Below are 18,832 nucleotides of genomic sequence, written 5' to 3' on the forward strand. Positions count from 1 at the left end.
TCCCGAGCTCAAACGATCTGCCCGCCTCGGCCTCCCAGAGTGCTAGGATTACAGGTGTGAGCCACCGCGCCCGGCCTATTTTTCACTTTAAAAAAGATATGTTTCAGGTACAATTATCCTTAATTTGAAACATATCTCTTTGAATACCTTCAATGTCTAAACAAAAATATTCACAGTACTAATTTTTCCTCTTTAATGTATTAATTGAGTTTACATGTACTTTGGGTGGTTTTTAATATTTCTAGCAAAACAAAATTATTTTAAATAATTACTTCTAACTGTAAATTATCTACCTGTGAGATATTCTCAGAAATAGTCATTTAGCATAAGGGTAATTACCTCTTCTGAACCCTACCCTAAATGCTCTAGAATTTAAAATAATATGTTTCTGAGCATCTAAATTAATTATAAAGGCCAGTATATTCTTAATTTCCTTTCCTCTGTTTTCAGGGATCTTTAGTCAATTAAACTGTTTTTGGCGATGCTTTTCTAATAAGGCAGGAAATTAAAGAATTCAGATGGAAGCATGTATAAACAAAACACACATATTCCATCTGCTAAGGCAAAACCACAGCAGTCATTCTGACAATTGAGACCAAGGCTTGGTTTCTTTGGAGAATGGGCTCGTTAATATAATGGAGATATTAATATTAATGTAATAATAAATTCCATTATTTGGAGAAGGAAGGGACATTCAGATGTCATCTGGCCCATGTTTACTTTCTATCTCACAGATAGAATTTGTAAATATTTCAGAGAGAAACTAATCTTTTTCTCCTAATGTCCATTTAAATGTTTAATTACACATTTTCTTGGTATAACTTCAGCTTATTTTATTTTGTTACCCCATTATGGAAACAGAGAGCATTTAATGAGTATTTCCCTTGGGAAATCAGTCATATAGTTGATAATATGATTACCTATTAGCCTTCAGGTTAAATAACTTTTACTCGCAGACTTGGTAATCTGCTTTCTAAATCACTTTTTGGTTGTATTATTCCAGGGCTTTTCCATATGTGTCTGAAATATAGAAACCCAAATTAAATATAGTTCTTTCCTAAGGGGAAAAATACTGAAAGAGTAATTTCCTGTGATATTTTAATAATTATTTTCTAGTTTCATTAATTATTAATTCAACAGCATCATTTGGTGGATTCATATTAATATTTATTTTGTCGTTCATTATGACCCACAGGTTGTTACTACTTCATTTACCTCTGGCCCAATCCTTCACTACCTTTATAAGCATGTTGCTTTGAAATGTTATTAGGGGTAAAGATGATAGATTGAACATATGCATCTGCAGTAACTACCTCCTGAATCCCTGTAAAGCAATAATTAAGATATTCTTAAAGGCATAAAACCACAAGAATGGGGAGAATACGAAAGGAGACAATAGAAACAAAAATTTGGAAGCTGAGAACCAGAAGGCTGAGTGATATATGACTCAGCAAACTCAAGAAAACCAAACCCTTCCACTAGAAGCAGAGAAATAACCTGATTTAAACCACAAAATCCTCAAGAGGCTCGGGAATTGGCAGTACAAGTTACCTGTGGAAATGGGGGGTGAAGGAGGGGAACTAAAATAAGGAACACTTGAAAGCCTTTTTAAGCAGTAGTCTTTGAAATTCCTTTCTCTACTCTACACAGCTGGGCAGTGGCCCTTCACCAACCCTAGCAAAAGACTGAAGGTTAATTGTCTAAAAAGGGTAAATAGTCTGTCTCTGCACTGGGGACCCTAGACTCCACTGAGACTTGGGCTTCCATACTGAAATTAAGAAAAATAAATGAGTGTTGACATGCTCAGTGCTGAGCTGGCAGCCAGGCAGGGAATGGAAGCATTTCCACTGGGGAATCTCACCACACTAAGAGGAAAGATTTAAAGAAACTAAAATTGAGGGGCCTTCACTTAAACAGCCCAGCTAGACGACCCTCCAGTAAAGCTCATAGTTGGCAAGCCCTAGTGTTCACTCACAACTTTTAATCAATTTTTAAAAACCTGCTCTTATATATGAGCAGACTACCAAGGATTACTGGATACCGAGGAAATCCTATAAACTGAGCAATAGAGTCCCAAGCAAATAAACAGAAAGAAGCAAATCAGAAGTAACATGGACTATGTTGTAAAAAATATTTTTTAAAACGACCTACATTTATATCTCCAGTGATGTGTATCTATTGGATGATGCGTATATACGTATACATACATAAATTAATATCTTAGTTGTAGAGAGGCAAGAGGTTACAACCTTGAAACAAGAGAACAGGATAATACATATTCACATTCATTCATATATATGTATATGAAACGTATGTATGAAAAATGGAGAAAACATAGGTAAGGGGATTTCCTGAACACTAGAAATCTGGAGGCATATATTGTTCAGGAGCATTTAGCCCTAATATTCCTTTTCTCCTGCAGTTGCAGGCATGGCCTTGTTGGGCCCATGTTTATCTCAAGAACTAAGAAAGCAAGATGTTTATACACATGTCTGCATAGATTGGTAAATTCTTCTTGCATGTTGGTGTAAATCCTCAAGTATAATAGGATGGTGTAATAGCAAGAATTAAACTTCTTAGCTCTGGCAAGATCCTAATTTGTGTGGGCATCTGCAAAGCCCTTATAAAGCCAAAAGACGCTAAGCTGAGACACAGGGACAGCATCTGTCCTTGCCCTGTGTAGCCACTTTGCTTGCAAAAGGACTTGATCTGTTGCTGGCCAATCAAATTGGGAATTAATTTAACTTCGAAGTGCATGCATGTTTGTGCATTGTGATCCACCTGGAGCCCAGACTGGGGATTGCTGGGAAGACACCTCCTTCCACCATGGTTAGGTCTGGGGAGGGGCATAAGGATGCTAAAGGAGGAGTGGGCAGCCTGGGAAATAGCCCAAGGTGTGAGATCTGCGGATGTTATGTCAGTGGAGTCACTTGGGAAGCCCCAGAGAGAGTCGAAAAGCCCCGTAAGGAGATCTCAAATTTTGGGTCCTGGTCTAGGATTTCACTGGAGGCTCTAATCTGGACATCCGGGATGATAAATGTGTGGAGGGAACAGGGTCGCCTAAAGACTCCCTCGAGCCCCTACTGACAGTCCATGACCTGCTGCACAGACAGAATGGCTCCTGAGGCTGCAGATGTGCACTGGTGCGTGCGGCAGAGATAAGCACTGGCTGTCTCTGACACTGTCTCTTGTGAAACTGCTAAGAAAGGAGAGGCAGGTGGGTGCTACCTAACTGTAGCACTTAACTGTCTGGACTACTTAACTGTAACTGTTTTAGCATGTGAAACTTCGTCTTCGCTTTTAGAGGGAAAGCTTTCTGAAAAGGGAACTGTGACCTTGAGCTCTATGATTTGTGAAAATGGAGTTTTTCTTTTTTGTAAATGGTGTTCAGAAGCCATGGGGAATGTGGCTTCTCAGTGGAAAATGAAAGGGACTGAATTGAAATGATCTTGAGACAAATTAACTTAAGTGCTAAATAACTAAATTCTGGGCTTCAGGTACAATTTTGTTTGGGAGAAGACAGTTTTGCTGGACTGGTGTCAACAGAGATAAAAGGAGAGGGATATAATATACGGAGTCTCAGAGTCTAGGAGTCTCAGGAAAGAATTTCCTGTGGGTCACTTTAGAATATTGTCTTGAGGCTAAGACATCTGTGGCTCCTGAGGGAGGCCTGGCTCTCGTGGGGGTCCAGCCACTCACCTGGAAGAGACTGAGAGAGGCAGTAGGAGAGACAGGGGTGAAGTCAGAGGAGACCTGGGGAAAACTATGCATCTGTCAGTGTCCAGAGAGGGAAGACTCTGAGAGAGGAGGAAGGGGCAGGAACTCAGAAGGGAAGGGTGCAGACTTACAGGAGGAGCTGCTCAGAAAGCACAAGCCAAGCGAGCCTGCCCTAAGACAGATGGAGAGTGGCCCAATTCCCCTGACCTCACTCCTCGGAACACTGACAGCCCTTCACGAGAGTAGCCACAGAATGGCCTGGGAGTGGGCAGCACGGAGCCTTCCCCAGGTGGGAGTAGCAGTGTCTCTTCTGCTGAATGCATGGAACAGGCCGCTAGGGACCACGCTTTCATTCAGTGTCTGTTGGACTTGCAAAATGAACACCTCTCTTATCTCAATATATCACATTTTTTTCTGAAAATGCTTGGTTATATTTTCTGACATTCTTAATCAGTCTTCAAAAAGTTGGACTAATTAACTAGTAAGCAATTAAATGTGTTTTTATCTAAAGCCTTTTAAGAGATTGAAGTTCAACATTAAAGCTACCTGAGATAAAAGATAGCGACACTAGAGCCCACAGAAATTAAGAGTTAAAGGAAAACCTTAGATTGCAAGTCAAAAACATATATTTGCTGGCATTTCTCTTTTTATGGTTGTGGTCAATTAAAGGCATGGATGCTGTCTGAGATCTTAGATATGTTGTGCCCAGGACCGGCTTTCATGGACATGGTACCTGTGCAGTCTCACAGGGCCCCATGCTTACTTTAATGCTCTACCCTTGCTGTCTTAAAATTCTCAATCATTTTTGAACAAATGCACCTGCACTTTCACTTTTCATTGAGCCCTGCAGATTATGTAGCCACTTATATATTCTTCAGTGTTCCCCTGGAGAGCTTGAGATGTCTTTTTCAAGCAGTTGATGCTTGAGGGAGGCTTGTTGAGGGGGAAATGAATGCTTGGATTGCAAATTGTAGAGCCCATTCCTTGACGCTTGATGCACAGTTCAAAAGAAAAAAGAAAAGAAGAGAGAAGATTTCTAAATTTAAAGGCAACGTTAAAATTACAAAGAGAAGACTGATAGTTCAATAAAAAAGAGCAGACAATTGCATTAATAAACTGTCAAATAAGACCAGGGTAAAGATACTTAGTAGAGAGCAAGGTAAATTGAAATCAACGACATTAATTCATGACTGTACTGTCACTAAAGCAGCTAAAATTTCTACTGTTACTCTGCTCTAACTCCAGTGCTTATAAAAAACAAGATAATGTTCACTCGAGTACTGAGATTTCAGTCTCTAATGCTAATTATTATTTAAAATAATCAGGGCTCCTTGGAGTATAGCTGATTCCATGTTTCCAGCAGAAAGTCTCAAGATGTACTCATAGTATTTTATAATATTATTCTTTACGAAATTCAACAATCTATTTTGGCTTATGGATGCTACGTAAAGGGAGTAGAAACCATGAGAACCAATGTGGATTTATTTATTAAAGACAAATAATACCCATTTTATTAATCTTACAGTTGAGGGAAGAGTTCTTTATTTTAGCAAATCATTTGAAAAAATCACGTGATATCCTTGTGAATAGACAAAGAAATGTAGAGTATATTTTTAGGATAACTCTATGGATTCAGAGATCAATAAACAATAGATTAATAGATGATTTACAAGTGGGTAGAGGAATCCAGTGGCATTTAGAAAGACCTAATCCTTGACTCCTGGCCTTTTTATTCAACATTTTAAACAACTAGAATGATGACATGCTTAAAAAATGTAGTTGTAAAGTTGTACGGTCAGCCAACTTGCCCTACAAGAGACAACATTTCAAAAGATACCTTTAGGTCGTGACAAGGTATGAACATAAATCATTTGAAATTAATAAGAAGAAACATAAGATCACACACACACTTAGATTTTAAAAATGAACACAAATCCATAATGAGAAACACCTCATTTAAAAATGTTTGTATAAGGAAGATCCAGGGTTATTAGTTAATTTAAAACTCAAAATGAATCAACAACATAATGATGCTTTAAAAACAAAAAAAGCAATGCTATCTTAGGCTGAATTATTGAAATTCTAGAGAAGGGGTCAGAAAACTTTCTCTGTAAGGACCAGACAGTAAATATTTTAGCCTTCGTGGACTATAGCCTTCGTGGACTATAGTTTTCCTGTCACAATTGCTCAGTTCTGCTGCTATAATGTGATAGCAACCAGAGAAGATATGTAAAGAAATGAGCATGGCTGTGCTCTAATACTTTATTTATGGAAATAAATTCAAATTTGAGATCATTTTCACATATCATGAAATATCCTTCTTTTGATTTTTAAAAACCATTGAAAAATGTGACCTCTCCCCACCCCAAAAAGCAAACACCATTCTCAGTTTGTAGGCCATACAAAAACAGGTGGCAGGTGGATTTGGCTGGTGGCCTACAGTTTGCTGACCCTGGTCTAAATTGAGAGACACTGTACTATGCCTTGGTCAAAAGACTCTTGGGTAAATGAGAGCCATTTACAAATTAAGCATTTCCCAAGGTGACAATAGTGAGGGAGCTAGACACATACACTCTATAGAAAACTAAGGAAGAATATGATGGATATTGAAAAATACTCAAAAGGTTGTTATGTGAATAAAAGAAGATACTTTACCTATGTCATTTTACAGAACAGGAATGATGAGAGGAAGTTCCAGGGAGGCAAAATTTAACTTAGCGTAAGGAAGAATTTTGTTGTTGTATGACTGTCCTTCAAGAATGTTGCTGAAGGGATTTCCCATAGTGGATGGGAGGTGGGAATCAGTGAAAACTTCATAAATGTTATTAAGCAAACCTAACCTTCAAAAATCCTTAGGACCTCTTGGTTAATATACTTCTTTATTTCATCAAATGAAACTGCATCAGCCTAAAGAAGGAAAAAAAAAAGATCTGTTAAAATAGAGCATAACATAAATAAATAAAGAATAAAAATAATTGGGTTGGTATGCATACTTGAAAATTCTGTAGAGATACATTTATCAAGAAAAATGCTTTTGGCAATTTACTATATTGGGCAATAAATATCTCCTGTTTTGATCAAATTTGGGAATAAGTTGCAGTGCATAACTGCTTTAAAAGCTGTGGGCTGGAATTATTAATATAACCAGTGATAGCAACATGTTTCCTATTAAATAGAAAGATACAGCTGTATACAATTAGAAAAGACATTTTCTATTACTTCATTCTATAAAGTTAAAGAATGTTATCATGATGTGAGTATCCCAGTCACAATTTAACTTCTAACCAATCCCCGAACACTGCCAAAGTCAGTATCTGTTTTTATAATGTATCTTCAAAGGAAGAGAACATGGAAGAGAACTACAAGTAGACTGGATTATTCTTTAAAATGTTTTATTCATGGGATAAAACTTACTAAGTTTTACCCATTTCATGATAAAGTTTATTCCGTAATTTACACATTGGAAACAGGTAAGTGCTTAGCAGAGGATCTGGCACATAACTTTACATGACAGCCATCGTTACCCCCACAGAGATCAGTTTAGCTTTGTTTTATTTATTTAAAAGGCATTATCGTTGCTTTCATTGTGAAAGTGTTACACTGTCAATACAAGCCAGGAGCTCCTGGAGCTCTCAGAACCACTTACTGGAGTGCCGGGGACGCCTGGAGACCCTGGAGGGCCTTGGTGGCCGGGGGATCCCATAGAGCCTTTAGTTCCTGGTGGCCCCACAGGGCCTATGGCCCCCTTCATTCCTGTAAGGCCTGGCTTTCCCCGTTCACCTTGTGGGCCTCTGTCTCCTGGAATTCCCTGATCACCCTGTTAAAAAGGAAAAAAAGGTAAAGAATTATCTCTTCTGGAACCACATCAGCTGTGGTGAAGAGCAAAGGTTCTGGATGCATGCTGGCACTTATTAGCTACGGGGCCTTGCACAAATGAATCAAACTCTGTGCCCTGGCCTCCTCTCCTACAAAGTGGGGATATTAACAGTATACACTAAGTAGCGTGATGTTGAGAAATAAATGAATTGACCCAAGAAAAGTGCTTACACCAATGCCTGGTGCCTTGGAAGCATTCCATACATGAAAGTTAGTGAAAATGTTGGTTGTACTCGGTTGCTAGTCTAGAATGATGGCGCTTTCGAAAGTCAACACCAGCTGTCACTTGAGGCCTGGGTCTCCTTCGCAATAGTAAAGCAAGGTTGCCGAGAGGATCTCATCACTGAGATTTTTCACTTAAAAAAACTTCAGGAGACTCAAAACGTCTCCTAAATCATGTGCTTCTCCTCCATCCTCCACTTCATTCTGTTTAGTTGATCTTTATTAGACCCTTTGTGTTTGTCTTCTGTACTTGTGTTTTACACGTGTATGCATGTGTGTGTGCACATGAGTGTGATCGCTGTGTCCTAAACATATAGGACACAGGAAGGTGAGAAGGGAGAAGGGAATCTTTGAGAAGGTTCAAAGCAGGTGACTTGTCGGGGGAGGACTGTCACTGAGATCATTTACTCAGTAGAATAAATGAACTACAAGAGAATTAGTTGAGTAAGATGTCATAATAAATGAGGAAAAGATTATATTAGATGTGCCTGAATCTGATATTACATTTCTTTAATACTCTCTTTTATCCTGCAATGTGTCCACTAATGTATGTGTTTGTGCAAGAGAGGAGGAGAGACTGATCATGGCAGATATTTCAGCCATAGATTTTCAAAGATTCATTTGCACAACTCCAGGAAGTTATGCTCACACCAAATATGACAAAACGGTGCTCGAAGCTGCCCTCTATCTCATCGCATTAGTCTTTTATTTGTGACTACTCTGCAAAAGGCCAAACTCTATTTATCTCGATTTAAAAAATAACGAAAAGAAATGAACAATTACAGAGACCTACATGATATGGAATGTGAAGAGATATAGAAAGAAGCCATACAGAAAGAAAGAAAAACAGTTGAGCCTAATATCAATGCTATTGTCTTTGTTATAAAGATATATTTGTATACAGGTCTATCGACCCAGCTCACATTGGGAGAAATTTCTGAGATGACTTTAAAAAAAAATACCAGCATGCTTCAATCAATGATCAATACTCTGACCATGTGCAAAATAAACAAAATCTTTAAAATATCAAAATTATTTTATAAGTTAGGTAAAAAGATGTTCATAATAGTGATGTTTATTATTAAGAAAACTGGAAATAATCTAAATGCTCAGAAAAAGGGGACTAGTAAGTGAAATAAGGTATATTCAAACATAATAACATATATTAATAGCAATTAAAAGGTAGATGTAGATCTATATTTACTGACAGAGAAAGAAGGTCATTATATACTGTTAGGTGAAAAAAGTCATTTATAAGACAGTGTAAATCCATTTTGGTAAATGTATATCTTTGTTATATTAATACATATATGTGTGTACTATACATATGAGTGAGAGAGATGGAAATATGTCCAAAATGTCAAAGTTCTTGTCGCTGGGATAAGTGAGATAAGTTAGATTTTTTCTTTCTTTTAAAATTTATAATCAGTATTTTCACAAGTCTTTCAGTTACTATGGATTATTTTCGTAATAACAAATAAAAACTACTAAACCAGACACCACCATACAAACACACATGTGCCCACACTCACACACAATAGCAGCCCTTAATAGAATGACACTGAATAACAATGCTTAAGTAACCCATTGCAGTGGCAGGACTCTAATCCTGCTAAAAAATGCTAAAGTTCATTTAAGAAAATAATGGGAAGTTGCAATAATGATAACAGCAACCAAAATAATTCAAATAAAAGCATATAACATAATTGGCATTACTAGGGACCGGTATACATTCAGTTGCCCCATTCCATTTCTCTAGCCCCTCACAACACCTTCCTTACTCCACATAGTCTTCCTGTAGGTCAGTGGTTCTCAACCAGGGCAATTTTGATCTCCAGGAGGCATTTGGTAATGTCCGGAGACACTTTTGGTTGCGGTAAGTGGAGGCATGGCAGTGCAACTGCATCCGGTGGACAGAGACCAGGGATGCTGCTAATCATTCTACGATACACAGGACAGCCAACCACGACAAAGAGTTATCTGCCCCCAAATATCAACAGTGCTGAGGCTGACAAACCCTGCTTTAAGTAAAAAGAACATGGGTAATGGTTATAGTAGGGATTTGTGTCTGAGATAGGAGTATTATAAAAGCTTTCCAAACTGGAGTAGCAAAGTAGACCTAGCTGGGTGCAAAGGTCACCTATGTAGTGTACCTGCCATACGACCTGCTCTGAGTCCTTTAATTGTCATATTTTATGTCCAGTGGAGATCTTGGGTCACATACCTTCTTTTCATATTGGGAGATTTGTAGGGTTTTAGATAAATAATTGTGTAACCCAAATATGAGAAAATTGTAAAAGACAGACTTGAATAACAATCACAATAGTAATATACATACACGTTCTCCTTTCGGTCCTCTATCTCCAGGTTTACCCATGATGCCCTGAAAAACAGAGGTCAACACTAAGAATCACTGCTTGCTAAGAGTTTTCATCAATCTGATTGACCTAAATGTTGGTAGGTATTCTGGATGCAGTATGCATTGGAACTTTTACTTTAAATGATGTTTTCCATACCTGAGCACCTGGTAACCCATCTTTTCCATTTATTCCCTGTAAAGACAAAAAGATTAATATTTCTAATTCTTCATTAACATAGTTAAACACAACAAAAGGGTAAAGTTTCAAGGACAGTTTCTTACTCATATTTCTACTGAGATCTTGGTGAGGTAATATGACGAAATGGAAAGCAAATTAATAGAATCAGACAGCCCTGAGTTCAAATTTTGATCCTGTCCATTACTAGTTCCATTCACCTTGCTTTAGCCATTTATTTAATCTCACTAGCATCAGCCTCTTCACTTCTAAAGTGAAGAAAATAATAATAACCTTAAAACTAAGGAATAAGTAAAATTCATGAAAAATACACAACCCACTGTAAACAGTCAACAAAAGTTATTTTCTTTTTCTTTTCTTATTCTCTTACAAGGTACATCCTGAGAAACAAGAAGGTGACCCATGGCACTAAGTGGCTGGGGTATGGCATTTTTGTTATCTTCTAACAAATTTTCCAGCACAGAGAGTCATTGTCAGTAAATTGTCTCAGTTGCTGCTGGGGGAATTTCATAACACGGCCAGAGCATGATCCTACGAAGAAATAAACTGTCAGCTAGAGAACAATTGTTATTTTTCAGTTAGAAAATACGAAAGAAAAGTAAGAAATCTGTAATGATGATTTTTGAGAGTTTTAAATAGTGACATTTTATTAGAAAACTGGAAGTCTCCTGAACTTTAAGAAGTAGTTCTAGAAGTGGTGATAAAGCCTAGTCCTGCTTGAAGATTTTAAGGCTGGGAGAACTATTGGCTGGGAGGTATAAGAAGGAAAAGTACTTGGGGTCAAATCAAATGCCTAGAGTCCAACAGCAGATGTGTTTTTGAGATGCGATTTGAAGAGGAACATCAAAGTGAGGAATAAGATTTCTTAGCCAGCGGGCAATTGCGTGGCCATGCTCCTCTGAAAAGCCCCGGAGTCTTACTGTGCTGGCACAGATTCTGTGAGCATGGAACTGTAGGCAACTGCATGCTTTCACTGCCGTAAATTGCACTGACATCTGTCACAGCTGCTAACCCAACCATAGTGCCCCAACCTCTCTGAAACGTCCTGGGAATTATCGAGAGTACTTTAACTAAGAACGTGTTACCTGAAGTATATGGTTCAAAGAATTTATTACATCCAGGAACACAAGCAACAAAGACAAAGCCGATTAAGGAGAGGATGTGAAAGCAACAGCTGTGTCACTTGAATAAAAGAAGATAAATCTAGTGTAAAAATGGAATTCATGTTTTTGATAACAATATAAGAAAAGAAAACCCTACAACCTTTTCTTTTGTCTCTAGTAATTTATCAAAAACCATCAGGAGTGTCCTCTTTTGTACATGAAGATGTTCCTTTCTATCCATAGGGGAATCCTGTTTTCAGGATTCCAAAACAGGATTCCTGTTTTATAATAACTCACATGTATTTGCTCCACTCTGTTCTCATCTCATTTATCTGGAAGAACCCCATGCCTGGGTACAAGCAACTTTCTACCCACCCCATACCTGCCTCTGAGCAGCTAACTAGTTGAAGAAAGCTCTGTAGCTTTGCTCAACCTAAACGTATGACAGCAGATTGCCAGCAACCGCCAGCATTACCAGATTATCCTTCTGTATTTTCCAATTTGACTCCCTTTCGCTCTTTCCAAAAGTACTCGTTTACACAGTTTCCTGTCTCTTCAAAACTCCAGCATCACCTGCCTACTCCTCACACCCAGCTAATGACCTCGATTCTTCTTCCACTGAGAAAATAAACAGGGGAGAACACCCTCCCCATCTCTCCACTTGATACTTTGACCTTTGTGGATTTGTACCCCAATTTCTGCACCTTACCCCACCCCACTGATAAGAAAGATGAACTCTCTGTTCCTAGTTAAGGCCAATTTCCACTTGTGAGCAGAATATCAATTCTCCTTCTCTACTCAAAGGAATCTCCACTCTCTTGTATCATCAAATTTCCCCTTTCAACTGGATCATTCTTATCAAGATACTAACATCATGCTGTAATCTCTCCCACCAATGATCTTCACATTTTTAAATCCCGTGGAGAATTATCAATCCTTCTGTTACTTATTTGTATGTTTACCACTCCTTTCTCTTTTCTCTTGGAACACTTAGCTCACCTGACATCCAGGAAAGCTCATTCACCTGGTTTTCTTCCTATCTCATTGGCTGTACCTTCTCAGTCTTCTTTGCAGGTTCTTCTCCTAACAGTTGAAGAGCTCCCTTCCTTGCCTATCCAGAGTGACTCCACTTTGCCCAGGCTCAGTCTCTCCAATCCTGGCCACTCTGTTAATTCCAGATGCATCTATCCACTGCACTCTTGACACCTCCACCTGGATATCTACTAGTGCTTCAACAGGAACACACTGCAAACAGGGACTCTCGCTTTCCCTACCAAACCCACCTAACTTCCATCTTCCCTGTTTTACCAAATAGCACTACTCTCACATAGTTGCTCAGACCCCACACCACAGCTTTGATCTGTCCCTTTCCCTCACACTTCCCATCTAGTCTATCGGCAGGTGTTCTTGGCTCTCCCTTCAACGTACATCCTAAATTCCCCTAAGCATGACCTCCCTGTTCCAATCATTGTTATTTCTCATAAAGATTATGGCGATGCTTCCTTACTTTCTGTCTGCTTCCACTCTGCTCCTTACAGTGTATTCTCCATACAATAGTCAAAGTATCCTTAAAATGTAGTCCCATCATTTTTGTTCCTTGCTACAAAAGCTCCAACGGATTTCTACCATATTGCAAATGAAATTCAAACTCCATTCCCTGGCTTAGAAGTTCCTTGTGGTCTGGCTACTGCTTATGTCTCCCTCAGTATCTTCCCCACTCTTCTTTTTTTTTATTTCAGCATATTATGGGGGTACAGATGTTTAGGTTACATATGTTGCCCTTGCCCCCTCCCCCAAGTCAGAGCTTCAAGCGTGTCCATCCCCCACTCTTCTTTCACACAGTTTATTCTTGACTTCATGCCTTTTGCTGTTCCTTGACTTCACCAGGCTCACCAATCAATTAACCATTTCTTTTTCTTGAAACAATGGTTCTCTTGACCTCCCCATGGCTTGATCTCTTACTTCATGCAGGTTTCTGATCCAATCATGAACAGGCTTTCTCTGACTTCCCTATTTAAATGACAATCTAGTGCGTCACTTTACTTAGATTTTTTTCTGCCTGAACCTGTGTGTGTGTTCATTTTTTATTTGGGTTCCTATACTAGAATGCAAACCCCATGAGTTGTTAGCACCCAGAACAGTGCCTTGCATATAGTAGGTGCTCAAGAAATATTTGTTGAATGAACAAATTGCTTTTTGCACAATCTCCTGATGACCCAATGGCAACCTTTTATGAGATGGCTTTCAGGGGTTGGGGATGGAGGCAGGGAATTATTTTTTTTTATTTATTTTTTATTTTATTTTATTTTATTTTTTCTTTTATTTCAGCACATTATGGGAGTACAGATGTTTAGGTTACATATGTTGCCCTTGGTCCCCGACCCCCAAGTCTGAGTTTCAAATATGTCCATCCGCCCTGCCCTGACCGCGCTGGATCCCGTCTGCCCTCAGGAGGCAGGGAATTAAGCTAGTGTTACTAAGCACCTCCCATGGTTGGACACTGGAAGTGCATTCTATAGGTCATGTCATTGAAGTGACCCATAAAGCCCTTTGAGTCATAATTCAGACCCAGATCTTCCTGACTCTACATTGCATATGCTTTCCATTTTCTCATGTTGTCTTCTCTGCGGAGATGAGGGCCACCAACCCTGAAGGTTTCACAGTGGTGCTGAACCAGCCTCATGAGCTCTGAACTGCTTGTTCACCTTCAGTCTCCCCCTTCTCCTGGAAGGCTCCTCCTCCCACATGCACCACGGCAAATAAACAAGCAAAGGGAGTGGTGACCTTCTGTGAAGAATGAACCACAGAGTAGGATATGTCTTATTCATCTTTATATCCCCTCCCTAAGGGCCCAGCACATCCTTAGCAAACAGCAGGGACCACATGAATTTATGCCGAATTGAATTAGTAGGAATGATGGCTACAATGTCACATCAATACCATATATCAGTAGCCCAGAGCACTTTTAGGACACCAGGGGATGACACATTTGGCAGCGGTGATTTATGAAAGTGTAAGAATAAGGCTCATTTATAAAAGAGGGAATTCGAGAAAATAGCTTCTACTTTAATCTTTAGCTTAACATACAGGTATTATAGCTGTGAGTCTTTGGATTTTTATATTTTAGGCTGTGACGGGCCATTTTATTTATTTTTTTTAATTCTGCTTAGAACATTAGGCTTAAGAAGTAATGAGTCTAATTTTCTGGCACTTAACACAAAAATCTTACCTTTTTCACTATTGTTTAAGACATAAAGATACCACATAGATATCTAGGAAACTCAGTGAGAACACCCTGCCCATACCCCAAAAAATCCATTTGCAGAACCTGTTCTTACTTCCTTGGAAACTGCTTATTGAAATCTCAGAATTCCTGAAGAGACAGGCGTGAGGCGGTAATGCTTAGAACAGTTCTCAAAGTGACAAATTTTAAATAGTAAAAAATACTCACTGGCTTTCCTGAGGGTCCTTCTGGTCCAGGGAAACCTATATCTCCAACAGGTCCTCTCTCACCCTATAAACATGTCCACAGACAAAAATAAATCACCAAGAAATGCTTTAAAACTGCAAGCAAGTGCAACACAGGTGCAACTGTATGAAAGCGACTGGCAACTCACCGGTTCCCCTGGAATGCCTGGAGGCCCCGGGGCACCAGGTTTTCCCTGGCAAAGCAAATGGAAGAGAAACGTTAGGAGCGAAATTACTGAATGATGCTTCCAGGACTGCGGCTCTCCAAATTAAAGTGGCATTCCTAAGGGTCCAGAGTCCAGCGGACTCAGCTCTGCAGGCTGTAAGTTGCAGACTAGGGGGCAGTTCTCTGAATGTAAATTTGTGTGGATGGCAGAGGGGTGGGCAGGGAGGATATTTTTGAAAATATTAAACCAATGTATCGTGATTGTTGGAAATCCCTCTTGTGCCTATTTTCCTGGCAGCTCTTCTTTGCTTTGTGTGTGGGGGTGGCAGTGGTGGAGGGCACAGACATCATAGAAGTTTTTCCTGGAGCAGGGAGACCACAGGGAGGGACGAGAGAGGCGGCAGCCCAGCAGAGACTAGAAGTAGAGAAGCGCCAAAGTGTCCAGACCGGGCTAACAAACGATGTTGCCTCCCGGAAGAAAACCACCTCTACCCCTTGGACCTGGGAAAAACAGACAACGTGGGGATGTATGTGTGGGCTCGAGACCTTAGAAAGCCCAGTAGGTTTTGGGGGAACATGAAAAGAAAGGGGCTTTTCCCACTTGCTGCTTAGAACCTTGGAAGGAGACCTCCTCACGGGTACAGATACGGCGGAGTGGCGAAGCTGGACAGACACAGGTCTGAGAGGACAGCCGGCTCCCCGCAGCCTGCGTGTGCAAGTAGGAGCCCCCGATGTTCCTGTGGGCCTGAGCTGGGGGATATGTTAGAACAGAGAAGGCCAGTGTCCAAAGGGTCTTGGTGTGGGGCACTGGGGATGGCGTGTTCAGGCCTTGGGACCGGGGACACTGATGGAAGGCAGCAGCAATCCCAAAGGTCAGGTAGGACCAGCAGAGAACTCAGAGCATTTAGGAGACAGTGTGCTAACCGAAGGCCCCGGCCCATGGCCAACATTTGCACACACTTCCTCCTGTATACCCACATGCTTCCTGGGAGAAAAGGGAGAAAAGGAGCTCTGGAGAAGTCCCTGGATATCCCTGAATATCCTAGAAAGGGACAGATTGGTCTGTTCTAGCAAGAGCAGCATTGGGTCCTCTTGGTAATCAGCTCAGTGACCGCGCTGTGTGTGAGTGGGCAAGCCCTGACCCTGCTTCAACCAGAACAATTAATTTTTTTTGAAAAAATTGTTTTTATCATTGTAAAATATACATAACATAAAATATACCATTTTAACCATTTTTAAGTATACAAAGTGCATTCAGTGGTACTAAGTACATTCACACTGTCATGTAACTATCACCACTGTTTCTAGACCCATTTAACTATTTTATTTTCTGAGCCACAGTGCAAAGGTGCATCTTTAAATGAATAGTTGCATATTTGCAATGTGTAAAATTTTTACCTCTTCCTGTTTCTGTAATTTTCAGTTCATGCTCTTAATTATAAGATATGAAAATTGCTTTTTAAGTAAATGTATCACATTTTAGACATCCAAATAAGCTTGGCAGACTAGCCTCTTATTTCAATAATGCTACATCGTTAAAAAATATCTATGGAATCCCTCATTTCAATCGCCTTTTGAGACTGTTGCACATCTTTTAAATACTTTCAATAGTGGCCAGTATTTTCTCCTTGAAGATGGACTCAATTTAGGATAATAGCAAAAAGTAATTTGTAGTCACACTTGGGTAACTACAGGAGAAAATTAATCTTCATTGTACCACATGGAAGCAAAAACAGGATGTGAATATAAGGGGGGCAGGTTGTAAGGGTGCTCTGAGGACAATTCCAGAAACAGAGTTTCAAATATGTTTCTAGGAATGGTAGTGAGCAGGGCAGTGGGGAGGGGATGGGATTGAGTGTGTCATCAACTTTCAAGAAGAATGCTTCCTTTTCTAAAAAATTCTGAAGTGTTTGCCAAAGAAAATATTTTCATGTTACTTTCACAACCATACAAATAATTAACTTGATCTAGAAAGCTAACTAAGGGGATGTCATCCTCTCTAAAGGATGCAGATGATGGATTATAAGATTTAGTAGTTAAATGGAGTGCAATAGAGTGGCTCCTGGCAGTGTAAGTGATGGGGGTTGGTGGGTGACAGGAGGTGATAGGGGTCTCTGGGTGATGTTGGGTGTCAGTAGATGTCATTGAGTGGTAGTCGATGGTGATAATAGGGCCTTTTCTTATCTTTCTCATGTTCCTAGGATCCAAGCACATGGTTTCCATTGACTTTCCTTTAATGATATCCTGCACCTGCCTGGCAGGGCACCTAGCAAGAGTATAAATGATCTCTTATTCATAAAGCGTGACCACAAAATTTTAATTAGAGCATCATGAATGAAGATCAGAATGATCCCTAGGGCTCAGAGAAATGATTTCAACCTTTCCTGGAGCACTTCCTATTCATTTGAAAAGACCTTGATAAGATTAAAACATTTGACACTGGAGAGCGACAAAAATGATTGAGAGGATTGAAGGGCTAGTTTATGAGGCAACATTAGCAGCAATAAAGCTCTGCTAATAACACTGGGCTAAGGGATAACTCAGGCAGATTGCAGCTTAATACAAGGAACTTGAAGTACATGCCAGAGGATAAGAACTCTGCCTTTTGAAGATTGAGAAACCTTGAAATATGACAAGAATAGAGAAACAAAACAAGCTTTCCAGAGCTGTTCTCATATGTTAATATTAGCAGATAGCCACAGGTAACTGGGTTTTCCCTCCCCTCCATGAGAGTGATCTGGGAAGAAAAAAAATAAGAAGACAAAAAATAAGAAAAAGGTGAAAATAAAGAATGAAGTATTCTTGAGGTAGGAAAGGGAGAGGCTGTTTTATTTATTAACCTAAGTTTCAGGAACCTAATGCCATCGGAGTTACAATATGCTCCCTATCCGCTTTTGGTCCTTGGCCATAGGTTTATCTTGGAGATAGAAATGTTTACCTGTGAAAATGATGTGAGATAATCTGAACTCACCGATATCCCGGCTATTCCCGGGGGTCCTGCTGGGCCTCGATCTCCCTGTTGGGATTAAAAAAAAATTGCTACTGAGAACTAAAATAAAATTAAGGCTCACTCCCCACTGGCTGACTAAATGGACCCCATTGTGGCCAAAGGAATATCCTAAAACTAAATCGCCTGCCAGGAGGAAGGTCAGACATGCCTTATCATGCCCCACTCCCTTCTTGGGGACATCCTTTGTAACCCATTAACAGGCCTACGGGTATTGAGGACTGAACTTCAATCTTTTTCTTTTGCTCAAAATTCCTTCCTAAGGAGACCAGATGAGTCATGCCTACAAATGATAAAATCTCAGTAAACAAGATTTTTATGACGTTGTTTACTTCCCAACCTGATTCTGATATAGCATCATGTGATAGATAAAAGACTCTCAAACATTCCTTTCAGCTAACATCATATGTTAGATAAAAAACCCTCAACCATTCCTTTCAGCTGATTCTTGGTCTTTTGGACAAAACCTAACTCTTTCAGCCAATGGTCAACTAATGAATCCCTAAATCCACCTATGATTTGTAAGTCCCCGCTTTGAGATGTCCCACCTTTTTGGGCCAAACCAATGTATGCCTCCCATGTATTGATTTATGACTTTACCTGTAACCCCTGTCTCTCTGAAATGTATAAAACCAAACTGTAACCCAGCCACATTGAGTCCACTGCTCAAGACCTCTTGGGCGTGGCTCCAGGTCATGGTCCTCAAATTTGGCTCAGA

General features: G+C 39.8%; 1 protein-coding gene across 1 annotated transcript in view; it reads right to left on the reverse strand.

Moving 5' to 3' along the window:
- COL19A1 (collagen, type XIX, alpha 1) overlaps nt 1–18,832 on the reverse strand; it is a 383,175-nt gene that overhangs the window by 12,684 nt on the left and 351,659 nt on the right. The window contains exons 43-49 of the mRNA XM_012646513.1: nt 18,079–18,123; nt 15,091–15,135; nt 14,925–14,987; nt 10,332–10,367; nt 10,154–10,198; nt 7,364–7,534; nt 6,558–6,624 (exon numbers count right to left, since the gene is read on the reverse strand). Coding sequence (XP_012501967.1) covers nt 6,558–6,624; nt 7,364–7,534; nt 10,154–10,198; nt 10,332–10,367; nt 14,925–14,987; nt 15,091–15,135; nt 18,079–18,123 — 472 coding nt within the window. The remainder of the gene's footprint in view (nt 1–6,557; nt 6,625–7,363; nt 7,535–10,153; nt 10,199–10,331; nt 10,368–14,924; nt 14,988–15,090; nt 15,136–18,078; nt 18,124–18,832) is intronic.

This window comes from Propithecus coquereli, unplaced genomic scaffold (assembly GCF_000956105.1).
Source record: "Propithecus coquereli isolate 6110/MARCELLA unplaced genomic scaffold, Pcoq_1.0 Scaffold244, whole genome shotgun sequence".
Lineage (NCBI taxonomy): Eukaryota > Metazoa > Chordata > Mammalia > Primates > Indriidae > Propithecus > Propithecus coquereli.